Below are 15,716 nucleotides of genomic sequence, written 5' to 3' on the forward strand. Positions count from 1 at the left end.
TTACTTTCATCCCATTGATTTTTTTTCTTCTTTTTAACGTTGATGTTCCAGGTAATCTTATTTTCAGTGAAGGTATAGGATAGGCAAATATAAGCCTTGGTTTCAGCCTATTCCTTTTTTGGTCATGCTTTTTCTTTTCTTTTCTTTTCTTTTCTTTTTGTGTGTAAATGTGTATGATTGTTATATATGTATAATCTGTACTCTTAAACTGGTCACACAAAATGGTTAATGGTTGATGGTTGATTATATGACCGAAATAAACTTATTTCATTCATTCATTCATTCAATTCATAGTTTAATAGCAGCTCAAATTTCTCAATAATTTTCAGTTCTAAATAATTATTAATTTTATTTTATTGTTATTATATTATTATTTTCACCCTTTGAATTCCCATATGATCTAATTGTCAGCTTTTTTATTTTCAAAAATGTGCATAAAATGAGGCATCATCCATATAGTAAATGTAGAAGGACTGGGGTAAAAAACATGTTATCTTTTTTTTAGAGATTTGAGCAAAAATAAATAAAAAATAGACAAAAATATGAATCCAACAGTTTTGTCGACACTCTTAACTCCCTGACACTTTTTAATTTAAGCTCTACTTAACTGACCTAACATTATTTTACAGTCTATAGTTGATATATGAAATAAATTGGAAAATTTTAAAATATACAATTAAATATAAAAAAACTAAATAATTGTTTAAAATAGAGCAACAATTTAACTGAAAAGACGCAAAAGTCCCTAATATAGTCTGAGGGTTTATATATTTATTTATTATTTTTGCCTTAAAATTGCACACATTACATATGTTTTTTTTTTAACTCATATTTGATTATTAGTATTTTATCCAACATTCATTTTTGCACATTCTCTGTAACCAAGTAAAGTAATTTCATGTAGCGTATAAAGCATACCTGAAACAAATTAACCATACTGTACTTGCCACTAAGTCCGTTTCAGTTTCAGTTTTAGTATATTAGAGTAATATATCATTGTTTTGTGTCAAAACCCGAGGCTAAAGACGTTGCCAGGTGGACTTCTCATTCTCTTGCAGTCAAACGCCCCGAAAAATGGTAAACATAAAAAGCCCAAAATCATTGTTTCCTGTTGCAACCATAGAGCACAATGCATGCTGGTAATTGACAGTGCATCCGGGGAGTATTCACAGAGCTTCACTTTTCCACATCTTATGTTACAGCCTTATCCTAAAATGGAATAAAATCATTTTTGTCCTCAAAATTCTACACATAATACCCCATAATGAGCGTGAGAAAAAAAATGTTGGGTATTTTTTTTAAATGTTGGAAAATGTATCAAAATACAAATAAATCATATGTACACAAGTAGTTTTTGTTTTGTTTTGTTTTGTTTTTTAACAAAAAAAACAGGCACACATTTTAACCACTGAACACACCCTCGCACGCCTCGCCTCTCTCTCTCTCTTTTGCCTCAAATCTTCTGTTGGTGACCACTGGTGTAACATAACAAAATGTGGACAAAGTGAAGTGAAGGGAATACTTTCCGAATGCACCGTAGAGCACGCGGATGGAAATATTTGGAGTCGTATCTGTGTGATTACTCTGGAGCATAAACATTTGACTTAGAGATAACACAAGTGTCTAACTGGATGGAGCCATCATTTACTCAGGGAACTACATAATCTTTCAACTATGTCACTTTTCCACAAGGGGAAATACTTTGAGATTCAGTTCAGCAGAGGCGGCGAGCCGGATGGGGGCAAAATCTCCAACTTTCTGCTGGAGAAGTCGAGGGTGGTGAGCCAGAACGACAACGAAAGAAACTTCCACATTTACTACCAGGTCGGATGAGGCACATGATGAATCATTTCCTTCTCTCATGCTTTAACGTGTCATTTGCTCATTCAATATGAGCTTGTTAAATGTGCTGCAATGCTGTCTTCCAGCTGATGGAGGGCGCTACTGCTCAGCAGAAAGAGGCCTTTGGCATCATGACCCCAGACTACTACTTGTACCTCAACCAGTCTGGGACCTACAAGGTGGACGGAACCAATGACAGCAAAGACTTCCATGAGACTATGGTACATATTCTACAGGTTATACCAAGTGTCATTGTATCACTTGTTATTTATGAACGACAGGCTGATAAACAATATTATAATCACCGCACATGCTATATTTTGTCTGGTTTGCAAAATTAGAGGTTGAGAACATTGCAAGCATGTTTTGTATCTTCTTTGTATTCAGCATTCAGCTCCTGCATGTAGTTAAAAGAATAAAAATATATAATATTACAATACATTGTCTGTATTTTCAATACTGGCCACAACTTTAGGTACACTTGCAAAAATGTATGCTTTCACAATTATAATAATAATGCCCCTTTTAGGATGACTTAAAGAGGAACTGCACCTTTTTTTTGATATTTTGCCTATCGTTCACAATAGAGATGTCCCATAATGGCTTTTTTGCCGATATCCGATATTCCGATATTGTCCAACTCTTAATTACCGATTCCGATATCAACCGATACGATATATAAAGTCGTGGAATTAACACATTATTATGCCTAATTTTGTTGTAATGCCCTGCTGGATGCATTAAACAATGTAACAAGGTTGTCCCAAAATAAATCAACTCAAGTTATGGAAAAAAATGCCAACATGGCATTGCCATATTTATTATTGAAGTCACAAAGTGCTTTTTTTTTTTTTAACATGCCTCAAAACAGCTGCTTGGAATTTGAGACAAGCTCTCCCTGAGAGAGCATGAGGAGGTTGAGGTGGGCGGGGTTGGGGGGGCGGGGTTGAGGTGGGGGGGCGGGATTTGGTGGTAGCGGGGGGTGTATATTGTAGCGTCCCGGAAGAGCTACTGCTGCAAGGGGTTCTGGGTATTTCTTCTGTTGTGTTTATGTTGTGTTATGGTGCGAATGTTCTCCCGAAATGTGTTTGTCATTCTTGTTTGGTGTGGGTTCACAGTGTGGCGCATATTTGTAACAGTGTTAAAGTTGTTTATACGGCCACCCTCAGTGTGACCTGTATGGCTGTTGAACAAGTATGCCTTGCATTCACTTGTGTGTGTGAAAAGCCGTAGATATTATGTGATCGGGCCGGCACGTAAAGGCAGTGCCTTTAAGGCACGCCCCCTAATATTGTTGTCTGGGTGGAAATCGGGAGAAATTCAGGAGAATGGTCGCCCCGGGAGATTTTCGGGAGGGGCACTGAAATTCGTGAGTCTCCCGGGAAAATGGGGAGGGTTGGCAAGTATGACTGGGAGACGCAACTGCTCTGTACGTCTCCCTACGTCCGTGTACCACTCCGTACAGCGACGTTTTAAAAAGTCCTAAATTCTACTTTTTGAAACCGATACCAATAATTTCCGATATTACATTTTAAAGCATTTTTCAGCCGATAATATCGGCAGTCCAATATCATCAGACATCTCTAGTTCACAATCATTATGAAACACATGACGACGGATGGATTTTTTTTTCAATGCATTCTAAATATTAAATAAATGTAAATAAAATCCCGCTTACAGCGGGGCAAATAGGAGCTCCACTATTCCGCCCATAAAATCTGATAAATAAATAAAAAAAACGCCAACATTACTCAAAAAAAACAACCATTAAATGTATCATGTATCATGTCAGAACAATGTCAGGTGTTTATTTTTAAATAGACACAGACAAAAGCAGGCGGTTCCTGTATTAATTATGAGCAAATAGTAAAACGATCAACTTCAAGGCATGCAATCCATAAAACTTTACAAAAAGAAGATAAATAAGCAAAACACGTTTGGAAAAGCTTTGCTCAGGTAGCAACAATAAAATACAGAGAAAAGGAAGCTGTGCATCAAATAGAGGTGTTTATATTGACAATTGTCGTATTTTAGACTGAAATATTGTTCAATTAAGCACACGTATTACTTTTGTCTGTCTTGTGCTTCGTTGTTGTGTAGCTGCTAGCGCCCAATAGCCTATAGCAGTGGTTCTCAAACTTATTCACCAAGTACCACCTCAGAAAACACTTGGCTCTCCAAGTACCACCATAATGACTAACATTAAAATACAGCTGCATAGTAGGCCTGAGTCAGTGGTTCTTAACCTGGGTTCAATCGAACCCTAAGGGGTTCAGTGAGTCGGCCTCAGGGGTTCGGCAGAGCCTCCGCCGCAGCGGTAAAGACACACCAGACTCATGAATTGATTAACGTGGACCCCTACTTAATTAAACAAGTTGAAAAACTTATTCGGGTGTTACCATTTAGTGGTCAATTGTACGGAATGTGTACTGTACTGTGCAATCTACTAATAAAAGTTTCATTCAATCAATCAATCGTGTAAATAAAAACTTCTCCCTATCGGCGTATCTGTACTGTAAAGTTAACATTTAAATGACAATAAAAGGGAAGTCTAAGTCTAAGTATTATGGATAACCCCAAACAATGTTCCCTCTAATTTTCCATCTGACTTGTTCTTTGAACAAGGTGATGTTCATGTACGGCTCATTTTGTGCACTAGTAACAAAAACATATAACTTTGTCTTGAATTTGAAAAAATAAATAAATAAAACATTTTATTTTTCACTAAAGAAGGGTTCGGTGAATGTGCATATGAAACTGGTGGGGTTCGGTACCTCCAACAAGGTTAAGACCCACTGGCCTAAGTATTCATTAAAAACAAGGCAGAGGTTTTATTTAACAAAGGGATTTGATATTTATGGCCATTACATTCAGTTTGAACAGTAACACTGTGTTTGAATATTTAATGAAGTGATTCTTTGGTGTTCCACTAGATGGAGCCCATGTAACACAGCTTGTGAATCACTGGCCTATGATGTAAATTAATGAATTATTGTGGCAACCGTGTGTCACTAAAACACAAATCAACACTCCACTTCAAAAGCATGAATCTGTCATAAGGTTAGTGTTTTTCATCCCTAATATTAGTATCGGCCAACACTCAATGCTCCAATATCAGTATTGTATCGGAAGGGAAATATTTTTATGGGATGCCCCTAATTTAGCTGTTAAATGGCTGTCCATCTTATGGGGTGGCGACTTGTCCAGGGTGTACCCCGCCTTCCACCTGATTGTAGCTGAGATAGGCTCCAGTGCCCCCCGCGACCCCAAAGGGAATAAGCGGTAGAAAATGGATGGATGGGATGGCTGTCCATCTTAGCACAAGTAAACACGCTGCGGGACTGTTTGTATCGGAGACTTTAGATGCAAGCCGATATCATCCGATGTTTTTTGCAGAAACCGGAAGGATATCCGATATCAATATCGGCTTTGGACACCCACTAGTGACAACCAGTGACATTTCAATATAAAACCGTGCAGTTGTGCAATACTGCAACCACAGTAATAATACTATTTAATATGTTTTAATATATCCGGTGTAATATATTATGACTATAGGCCAGGCCTGGGCAATTATTTTGACTCAGGGGCCACATTTAGAGAAAAAAATGTGTCTGGGGGCCGGTATATCTATTTTTAGGAACACTAATACAAAACCTCACAATAATGTCTGATTGAATGCTAAAAATGTTATGACAGACCGCCTTAAAAAACATAATGGAATTGTACATTTTTCTATGAACGATAAAACACTGACTACTTACAAAATATGAATGTCACACCCTCTTTCGATTGACATATTTTACAATCAAGTGAAACGCAACAAAAATGCAACCAACAGTGAAATATGAAAGCGAAGGGTACAAAATAAACCCACCTACAATCTGATATATCTGATACATCACTAAGCTTTAGACCTTTGTTGTGAAAATCTCCTTTCGCGTCTGTGGAAACGCTTCCCGCCCACACTGCTTGGTGCCTCGTCTGAGCTGCTGTGATGTAGATTACCATAGTAACTAATTAGATGACCATAGTAACTAATTAGATTACCATAGTAACTAATTAGATTACCATAGTAACTAGTATATCATCCATAAGCGCAGATTCCAACCATTGAAATACTTTGTATTAGAGATGTCCGATAATATCGGCCTGCCGATATTATCGGCCGATAAATGCGTTAAAATGTAATATCGGAAATTATCAGTATAAAAAACACACGATACACTTACAATTAGAGCACCAACCCCAAAAAACCTCCCTCCCCCATTTACACTCATTCACACAAAAGGGTTGTTTCTTTCTGTTATTAATATTCTGGTTCCTCCATTATATATCAATATATATCAATACAGTCTGCAAGGGATACAGTCCGTAAGCACACATGATTGTGCGTGCTGCTGGTCCACTAATAGTACTAACCTTTAACAGTTAATTTTACTCATTTTCATTAATTACTAGTTTCAATGTAACTGTTTTTATATTGTTTTACTTTCTTTTTTATTCAAGAAAATGTTTTTAATTTATTTATCTTATTTTATTTTATAAAAAAAATTTTTAAGTACCTTATCTTCACCATACCTGGCTGTCCAAATTAGGCATAATAATGTGTTAATTCCACGACTGTATATATCGGTATCGGTTGATATCGGTATCGGTAATTAAAGAGTTGGACAATATCGGATATCGGCAAAAAGCCATTATCGGACATCCCTACTTTGTATAGTTCAAGACTTAACAGTCATTAGAAAACATCACTGCACATCATCATGGCAGCTACACTTTCCATCTTAAAAATCTAAAAAAATTACTTGGGAATGTCCGGTGGGCCAGATTGAAAAGCTTAACGGGCCGCATGTGGCCCCCGGGGCCTTAATTTGCCCAGATCTGCTATAGGCAGACCTCTTGTGCGAGTGTACCTAACCAAGTGGCCGGTGGCGACGGTAATAGATAACAGGGGCCCCGCAGTGGCGCCGTCATTATTTCTGCTGTGGTCTGCAGGAAGCCATGCAGGTGATTGGGATCCCAGGTGACATCCAGACCCAGGTGCTGCAGATTGTTGCAGGCATCCTCCACCTGGGGAACATCAGCTTTATAGAAGCAGGGAATTATGGGCAGGTGGAAAGCATGGACTGTGAGTGACAAAGTATACACTCTGCACACACATGCACACGCACACACACACACACACACACACACACACACACACACACACACACACACACACACACACACACACGCACGCAAACACTCCTAAGAGGGAATACATTCAATCATGCACGCACTCACACACACACACATGCATCCCCAGGTGGTTTAGTCAATTGTCTCTTTTTGCCCCGAGGGACGTGATCAAATTAGAACCCGCCGTCGCTTGTTTGTCTTCTCGCCGCCGCTGTTGCGTGGCAATGTGACGCTAACAACCAGATCGCTTGCTCCAATATTATGACATCCATAATTGTGGTGTATTTTCTATGTGGCCACCACCAGTGCTCGCCTTCCCAGCGTACCTGCTGGCCATCGACCCCAACCGTCTGCAGGAGAAGCTGACCAGCCGCAAAATGGACTCAAAGTGGGGCGGCAAGTCCGAGTCCATCGACGTGACGCTGAACCGAGAGCAGGCCACCTACACAAGAGACGCCCTGGCCAAAGCTCTCTATGCACGACTCTTTGACTACCTGGTGGAGGTTGCCAAATTTACACATTTGCATATTTCTATCGTATCTCTTCCTCCTGTTTTCATTCTACCTCTCCTGTCCTGTCCAGGCCATTAATAAAGCCATCCAAAAACCACATGAAGAGTTCAGCATCGGCGTACTAGACATTTATGGTTTTGAAATATTCCAGGTAAATGGTCCTCATAAAATAAGTATTAATATGTAGGGATGTCCGATAATGGCTTTTTTGCCGATATCCGATATTCCGATATTGTCCAACTCTTAATTACCGATACCGATATATACAGTCGTGGAATTAACTCATTATTATGCCTAATTTGGACAACCAGGTATGGTGAAGATAAGGTCCTTTTTAAAAAAAAATAATTAAAAAAATAAGATAAATAAATTAAAAACATTTTCTTGAATAAAAAAAGAAAGTAAAACAATATAAAAACAGTTTCATAGAAACTAGTAATTTTACAGTTAAAATTAACTGTTAAAGGTTAGTACTATTAGTGGACCAGCAGCACGCACAATCATGTGTGCTTACGGACTGTATTCCTTGCAGACTGTATTGATATATATTGATATATAATGTAGGAACCAGAATATTAATAACAGAAAGAAACAACCCTTTTGTGTGAATGAGTGGAAATGGGGGAGGGAGGTTTTTTGGGTTGGTGCTCTAATTGTAAGTGTATTTTGTGTTTTTTATGTTGATTTGATAAAAAAATAAAAAATTAAAAAAACGATACCGATAATAAAAAAAACGATACCGATAATTTCCGATATTACATTTTAAAGCATTTATCGGCCGATAATATCGGACATCTCTAGTGTGAATGAGTGTAAATGGGTGAGGGAGGTTTTTGGGGTTGGTGCACTAATTGTAAGTGTATCTTGTGTTTTTTATGTTGATTTAATAAAAAAAATAAAAAAAATAAAAAAACAATACCAATAATAAAAAAAAAAACCGATACCGATAATTTTCGATATTACATTTTAAAGCATTTATCGGACGATATATATATATTATCGGACATCTCTATTAATATGTAACACAAACTTTCTTTATGGACACATGGTGTATTTACAATCTAGGTGACATGGTTTGCTTTTCTCTTTCAGAGAAATGGATTTGAACAATTCTGCATCAACTTTGTCAACGAGAAGCTGCAACAAATCTTCATTGAATTGACACTGAAGGCTGAGCAGGTAGCATATTTGTTAATATTTTGATGAGTGTTTTAAAAAATACATGCACAATTTCCAGATTGCTTTGATCCATCCTTCCACTTTTCTCTAAAAAACAAACAAACGGCAATGGTTTTATACATTTATTTGAATTTGAGTCGTTACGAATAGGTTTGGCGCTCATAAACCCATTATAATGGGACTGTCTGTGAGTGTAGCTTGTTGTTCCAATAGGTGACAGTATGCATTGGGGCTCTGCTTTTTAACACACCTCATACTAACCTTTAGGAAGGATTCGATATGATTCAAAATCCATCCATCTCATGGTTTTAGTCCTCTCACTTCATTTTGTCTCAGCAACGACGACTCTCAGCATTCACCCGCAATTATCAGGAGCAATTGCTTGGATTCAAAATGACATCACGTTTGGCTCGTTGAATACGCCCGGTGGTCAAACCATTTAGCCTTTCTCGAAGAAAAATGCCCTATGCTTGTGTTGTTTTAGTTAAGTTAAAGTTAAAGTACCAATGATTGTCACACACACACTAGGTGTGGCGAAATTTGTCCTCTGCATTTGACCCATCCCCTTTGATCACCCCCTGGGAGGTGAGGGGAGCAGTGGGCAGCAGAGGTGCCACGCCCGGGAATAATCTTTTGGTGATTTAACCCCCAATTCCAACCCTTGATGCTGAGTGCCAAGCAGGGAGGTAATGGCTCCCATTTTTATAGTCTTTGGTATGACTCGGTTGGGGTTTGAACTCACAACCTACTGATCTCAGGGCGGACACTCTAACCACTAAGCCACTGAGTAGGTTTTGGGCTGTACAAACCGTTTAAATCACAAAAAAGATAAACGTTTCTTCAGAGTTCCTCGAGAGGTAATCAAGAAGGGCGGAAGAGTGCAAGATTTTATGAAAAAAGATGACAAAAGTAGCCGACACTCCAGTCCGAGGGAGCAGAGCCGAAGAATTCAAGAGTTTGCAGTGATCACCCCGTTAAAGGTTTGTTTGATTCCTTTTTGCGTTTAGTGTTTTTAAGTATTATCTTGATATTATTTGTATTTCTTAAACGCCTGTTTGCTACGAGTGTTTTGAAAAGCACCAACTCGGCGAGTCTAAACAAAATAAATGAAATGTGAGCAGAACCTAAAAGAGTCAAGCTTTTACCAAAGGCAGGTATCATAAATGAAGCTTTCAGCACATACACAATGTTGACATCTAAAGTTATATTTTGATAAAGACGGGGAAAACACGCGTACTCGTAAACGGCGTGCGCAACAGCAAGGGTAGCAACAAACAAGTCAAGTTAAGTCATGAAATGTAACCTTACCCGAGCAAAAACGATGCATATTTATCCGGGAGAGTCTTGATACCAATTTCCTTGACCCAGCCACACACAAAGAAGTTGTAGACCTCCATGCTTTTCCAACTTTTCATATGTTTTGTCATGTAGAATGGCGTCTGGAGCACACGATAGTTCGATATGTTATGCAACGAATAATCCTTTATCACTCGACAAATCTTTTTGTGAGTAGAGGGATCTATTCCACTGCATAGTTGGATTTTTTGCTTGTGTCTGCTTTTTGCAGGAGGATATAGGCCGCTTGTGTACTTGTGTACTGCTTCCTGTACAACAGCCATCTTGGCTTGGTTGACCACCACTGGTGTTCATGTCCGGGAAGAAAATCACTTGTCGGACTACAAGCAATTACAGAACTGCACTATTTTTGCATTGTAAGAATGTCCCAATCTTCTTATTGGCCTACAGGAGGAGTACGTTCAAGAGGGCATCAAGTGGACGCCCATTCAATACTTCAACAACAAGATTGTGTGCGACCTGATTGAAAATAAACTGGTAAGATTGCAAACAATCGTTTAATACAGGGGTCCCCAAACTACGGCCCGCCAGAGTCCAAAATTGTTTTAATTCATTTTTCTTTAATTATTATTGTTTAAAATCTGTCCTTTCTAATCCATGTTCTACCGCTTGTTACTTATTGTCTAAAAATGCATTTTCCCATCGATAACGTGACATCATCGTGCTCGGAATATATATATATATATATATATATATATATATATATATATATATATATATATATATATATATATATATATATATATATATATCAGTGGTTCTTAACCTGGGTCCAATCGAACCCTAGGGGTTCGGTGAGTTGGGCTCAGGGGTTCAGCAGGTGTGTAATTTGTTGTGAGTTTATGCACTGTGTTGGTTTTGTTCTTTGAACAAGGTGATGTTCATGCACGGTACATTTTGTGCACCAGTAAAAAAACATGTTAACACTTTAGTATGGGGAACATATTCACTATTATGCAAATGAGTAATGTATTGGCTCTTAACTAGTCATTATTAAGTACTTATTAATGCCTTATTCGGCATGGCCTTATTATAACCCTAACCTTGACCCTAACCCTCTAACCCTGACCCTAACCCTCTAACCCTAACCAAATAACTCTAAATTAAGTTTTTGTTACTTAGAATATGTTCCCTGAGTGTCCAAAAAACTCTAAATTAAGTCTTTGTTACTTAGAATATGTTCCTCATACTAAAGTGTTACCAAAAACATATAACTTTGTCTTGAATTTGAAAAAAAAAAAAACATTTTATTTTTCACTAAAGAAGGGTTCGGTGAATGGTGGGGTTCGGTACCTCCAACAAGGTTAAGAACCACTTATATATATATATACATATATATATATATATATATATATATATATATATATATATATATATATATATATATATATATATATATATATATATATATATATATATATATATATATATATATATATATATATGTCTTAATAAGGTTATCCGAAAAATAGTGCTCGATACCGTAGTAGAGCGCAATATATGTATGTGTGGGAAAAAAAAAAAAATCACAAGACTATTTCATCTCTACAGGCCTGTTTCATGAGGGGGGGTTTCCCTCAATCATCAGGAGATTTTAATGGGAGCATTCACATACCATGGATTATATAGGGCACAGAGTGGGTGGGTACAGGCTGATGTAGGGGCGTGGTGATTGGCTCATGTGTTACCTAGGAGGTGTTTCCGTCTGTGGCGGCATGCTGTTACAATTTCGCTGCGCTTGTTGTTACCGTCCAGACCTGTCATCCCTCAACAAGCGCAGCGAAATTGTAACAGCATGCCGCCACAGACGGAAACACCTCCTAGGTAACACATGAGCCAATCACCACGCCCCTACACCAGCCTGTACCCACCCACTCTGTGCCCTATATAATCCATGGTATGTGAATGCTCCCATTAAAATCTCCTGATGATTGAGGGAAACCCCCCCTCATGAAACAGGCCTGTAGAGATGAAATAGTCTTGTGATTTTTTTCCCACACATACATATATTGCGCTTCCTGGACAGAGTCAACACAAAAATCAAGGACAAAACACCACTCAACCAATGGAGAAATACAGCAGCAGTAATCAAATGGTTCAACAACATCCAAGACAAACAACAGCACAACTTTATCTCCTTTGATATCGAGGAATTTTACCCTTCCATCACGCAAGACCTACTGACTCAAGCACTAGACTTCGCCTCAGACTACGACTCAATCACAGGCAACGAAAGAAACATCATCATCCACACAAAAAACTCCATTCTCATCCACAACAGTACACCATGGCAAAAAAAGAACAATGCAACATTTGACGTCACTATGGGAAGTTTTGACGGAGCAGAAACGTGTGAACTCGTTGGGAGTTTCCTCCTCTCCCAGCTCGCTAGCCTCAATCTGAACCTTGGTATTTACCGTGATGACGGACTGGCAGTGTGTCGCGCCTCGCCAAGGAGCAGCGAGAATACCAAGAAGCGCATATGCCAAATTTTCAAAGAGAACGGCCTACGGATCACGATTGAAGCCAACAAGCAAACCGTCAACTTCCTTGACGTCACTTTCAACCTGAGAAATAACAGCTACCAACCATTCACGAAACCCAACACAACACTCCAATACGTGCACCATGACAGCAACCACCCACCCACCACCACGAAAAGAATACCTACCGGAATCAATAAAAGGCTATCGATGCTGTCATCTAGCAAAGCTGAATTTGACCAAGCAACCCCCCCGTACCAAAAAGCCCTTGATGAAAGCGGATACAATTTCACCCTCACCTATGAACCCACGCCAGGAAACCAGCCAAAAAAGAACAGAAAACGAAACGACATCATCTGGTACAACCCCCCATACAGCAAAAACGTCTCAACGAACATTGGACACAAATTCCTCAATCTGATTGACAAACACTTTCCCAAAGACAACACCCTAAGAAAAGTATTCAACAAGAACAACATTAAATTGAGCTACAGCTGCATGAACAATATACGACAAATCATCTCAAACCACAACAAAACAATTGCAAATGAGCCGTCGGCCCCCAGACAGAGCGACTCCAAAACCAACAAAGGATGTAACTGTCGAAAGAAACCTAATTGCCCTCTCAACGGGGGGTGCTTACAAACATCAGTTGTCTACCAATCTAAGGTAATACGCAAGGACATTAACACATCCGACACATATGTAGGATTAACCGAGGGAGAATTCAAAACCAGATGGAACAATCACAAGGCTTCTTTCAGGAACAAAAACCTGCGAAATACCACAGAACTCAGCAAACACATTTGGGACCTCAAAGACAATAATGTTGAATATTCAATAACATGGCAAATTCTTGCATCCAGCACACCTTACAATAGTGGTAATAAAAGATGCAACCTATGCTTGAAAGAGAAACTGTTTATTATTTACCGTCCAGACCTGTCATCCCTCAACAAGCGCAGCGAAATTGTAACAACATGCCGCCATAGACGGAAACACCTCCTAGGTAACACATGAGCCAATCACCACGCCCCTAGGCCAGCCTGTACCCACCCACTCTGTGCCCTATATAAACCATGGTATGCGAATGCTCCCATTAAAATCTCCTGATGATTGAGGGTACCCCCCTCATGAAACAGGCCTGTAGAGATGAAATAGTCTTGTGATTTTTTTCCCACACATACATATATTGCGCTCTACTACGGTATCGAGCACTATTTTTTGGATAACCTTATTAAGACATATATATATATATATATATATATATATATATATATATATATATATATATATATGTCTTAATAAGGATATCCCCAAAAATTTTTGGATAACCTTATTAAGACATATATATATATATATATATATATATATATATATATATATATATATATATATATATATATATATATATATATATATATATATATATATGTCTTAATAAGGATATCCAAAAAATAGTGCTGACGATTGAGGGTACCCCCCTCATGAAACAGGCCTGTAGAGATGAAATAGTCTTGTGATTTTTTTCCCCACACATACATATATATATATATATATACATATATATACATATATATACATATATATATATATATATATATATATATATATATATATATATATATATATATATATATATATATATATATATATATATATATGTCTTAATAAGGATATCCAAAAAATAGTGCTGACGATTGAGGGTACCCCCCTCATGAAACAGGCCTGTAGAGATGAAATAGTCTTGTGATTTTTTTCCCCACACATACATATATATATATATATATACATATATATACATATATATACATATATATATATATATATATATATATATATATATATATATATATATATATATATATATATACATACAGCCCAACCCGCAGCCAAATTTCTTTAACCCAATGTGGTCCCCGAGTCAAAAAGTTTGGGGACCCGTGGTTTAATACATCAGGGGTCTTCAAAATGCTAACTCCTCTTGAATTGGCCAGTTATTTATTGTGGTATCACTGAAACAGTGGGAACATTTGAGCAAAAAGGCACAAAATAAAGAGGTAAATATGTTAATTATAGTATTATTTAATTAAATAAAAACGTATCCTTCGCTAATATCTATTCTTAACTTAAATTATTAACATTAATTATAGTTAAATTGTCAATTATTCATGTTTATAATAAGTTAAAAACAAACAAACAAAAATTTGTCTTTAAAATAGTGCTGTCAAATGATATTTTTTTAATGTGAAGTGAAGTGAATTATATTTATATAGCGCTTTTTCTCTAGTGACTCAAAGCGCTTTACATAGTGAAAACCCAATATCTAAGTTACATTTAAACCAGTGTGGGTGGCACTGGGAGCAGGTGGGCAAAGTGTCTTGCCCAAGGACACAACGGCAGTGACTAGGATAGCGGAAGCGGGGATTGAACCTGGAACCCTGAAGTTGCTGGCACGGCCACTCTACCAACCGAGCTATACCGCCCCAGGTATAGCGCAATCAAACCTTTACATTTGGATTAATCATGATTCATCACAAGTTATTACTTCCATCCATTCATTTTCTACCGTTTGTCCCTTTTGGGGTCGCGGGGGATGCAGGAGCCTATCTCAGCTGCATTCGGGCGGTAGGCGGGGTACACCCTGGACAAGTCGCCACCTCATCGCAGGGCCAACACAGATAGACAGACAACATTCACACTCACATTCACACACTAGGGCCAATTTAGTGTTGCCTTGCATGCATAAATTACAAACCCCGTTTCCAAATGAGTTGGGAAATTGTGTTAGATATAAGATTTATTAGATATAAACGGAATACAATGATTTACAAATCATTTCCAACCCATATTCAGTTGAATATGCTACAAAGACAACATATTTGATGTTCAAACTGATAAACATTTTGTTTTTTTGCAAATAATAATTAACTTTAGAATTTGATGCCAGCAACACATGACAAAGAAGTTGGGAAAGGTGGCAATAAATACTGATAAAGTTGAGGAATGCTCATCAAACACTTATTTGGAACATCCCACAGGTGAACAGGCAAATTGGGAACAGGTGGGTGCCATGATTGGGTATAAAAGTAGATTCCATGAAATGCTCAGTCATTCACAAACAAGGATGGGGCGAGGGTCACCACTTTGTCAACAAATG

At 37.9% G+C, this 15,716-nt stretch overlaps 1 protein-coding gene across 2 annotated transcripts in view; it reads left to right on the top strand.

Moving 5' to 3' along the window:
- Positions 1-15,716, top strand: part of myo1f (myosin IF) — a 62,937-nt gene that overhangs the window by 21,904 nt on the left and 25,317 nt on the right. For both annotated transcript variants that reach the window (XM_072914657.1, XM_072914656.1), the window contains 7 exons: positions 1,693-1,824; positions 1,929-2,063; positions 6,844-6,976; positions 7,333-7,529; positions 7,609-7,689; positions 8,631-8,717; positions 10,464-10,550. In XM_072914657.1, coding sequence (XP_072770758.1) covers positions 1,693-1,824; positions 1,929-2,063; positions 6,844-6,976; positions 7,333-7,529; positions 7,609-7,689; positions 8,631-8,717; positions 10,464-10,550 — 852 coding nt within the window. The remainder of the gene's footprint in view (positions 1-1,692; positions 1,825-1,928; positions 2,064-6,843; positions 6,977-7,332; positions 7,530-7,608; positions 7,690-8,630; positions 8,718-10,463; positions 10,551-15,716) is intronic.

This window comes from Nerophis lumbriciformis, linkage group LG14 (genome assembly GCF_033978685.3).
Source record: "Nerophis lumbriciformis linkage group LG14, RoL_Nlum_v2.1, whole genome shotgun sequence".
Lineage (NCBI taxonomy): Eukaryota > Metazoa > Chordata > Actinopteri > Syngnathiformes > Syngnathidae > Nerophis > Nerophis lumbriciformis.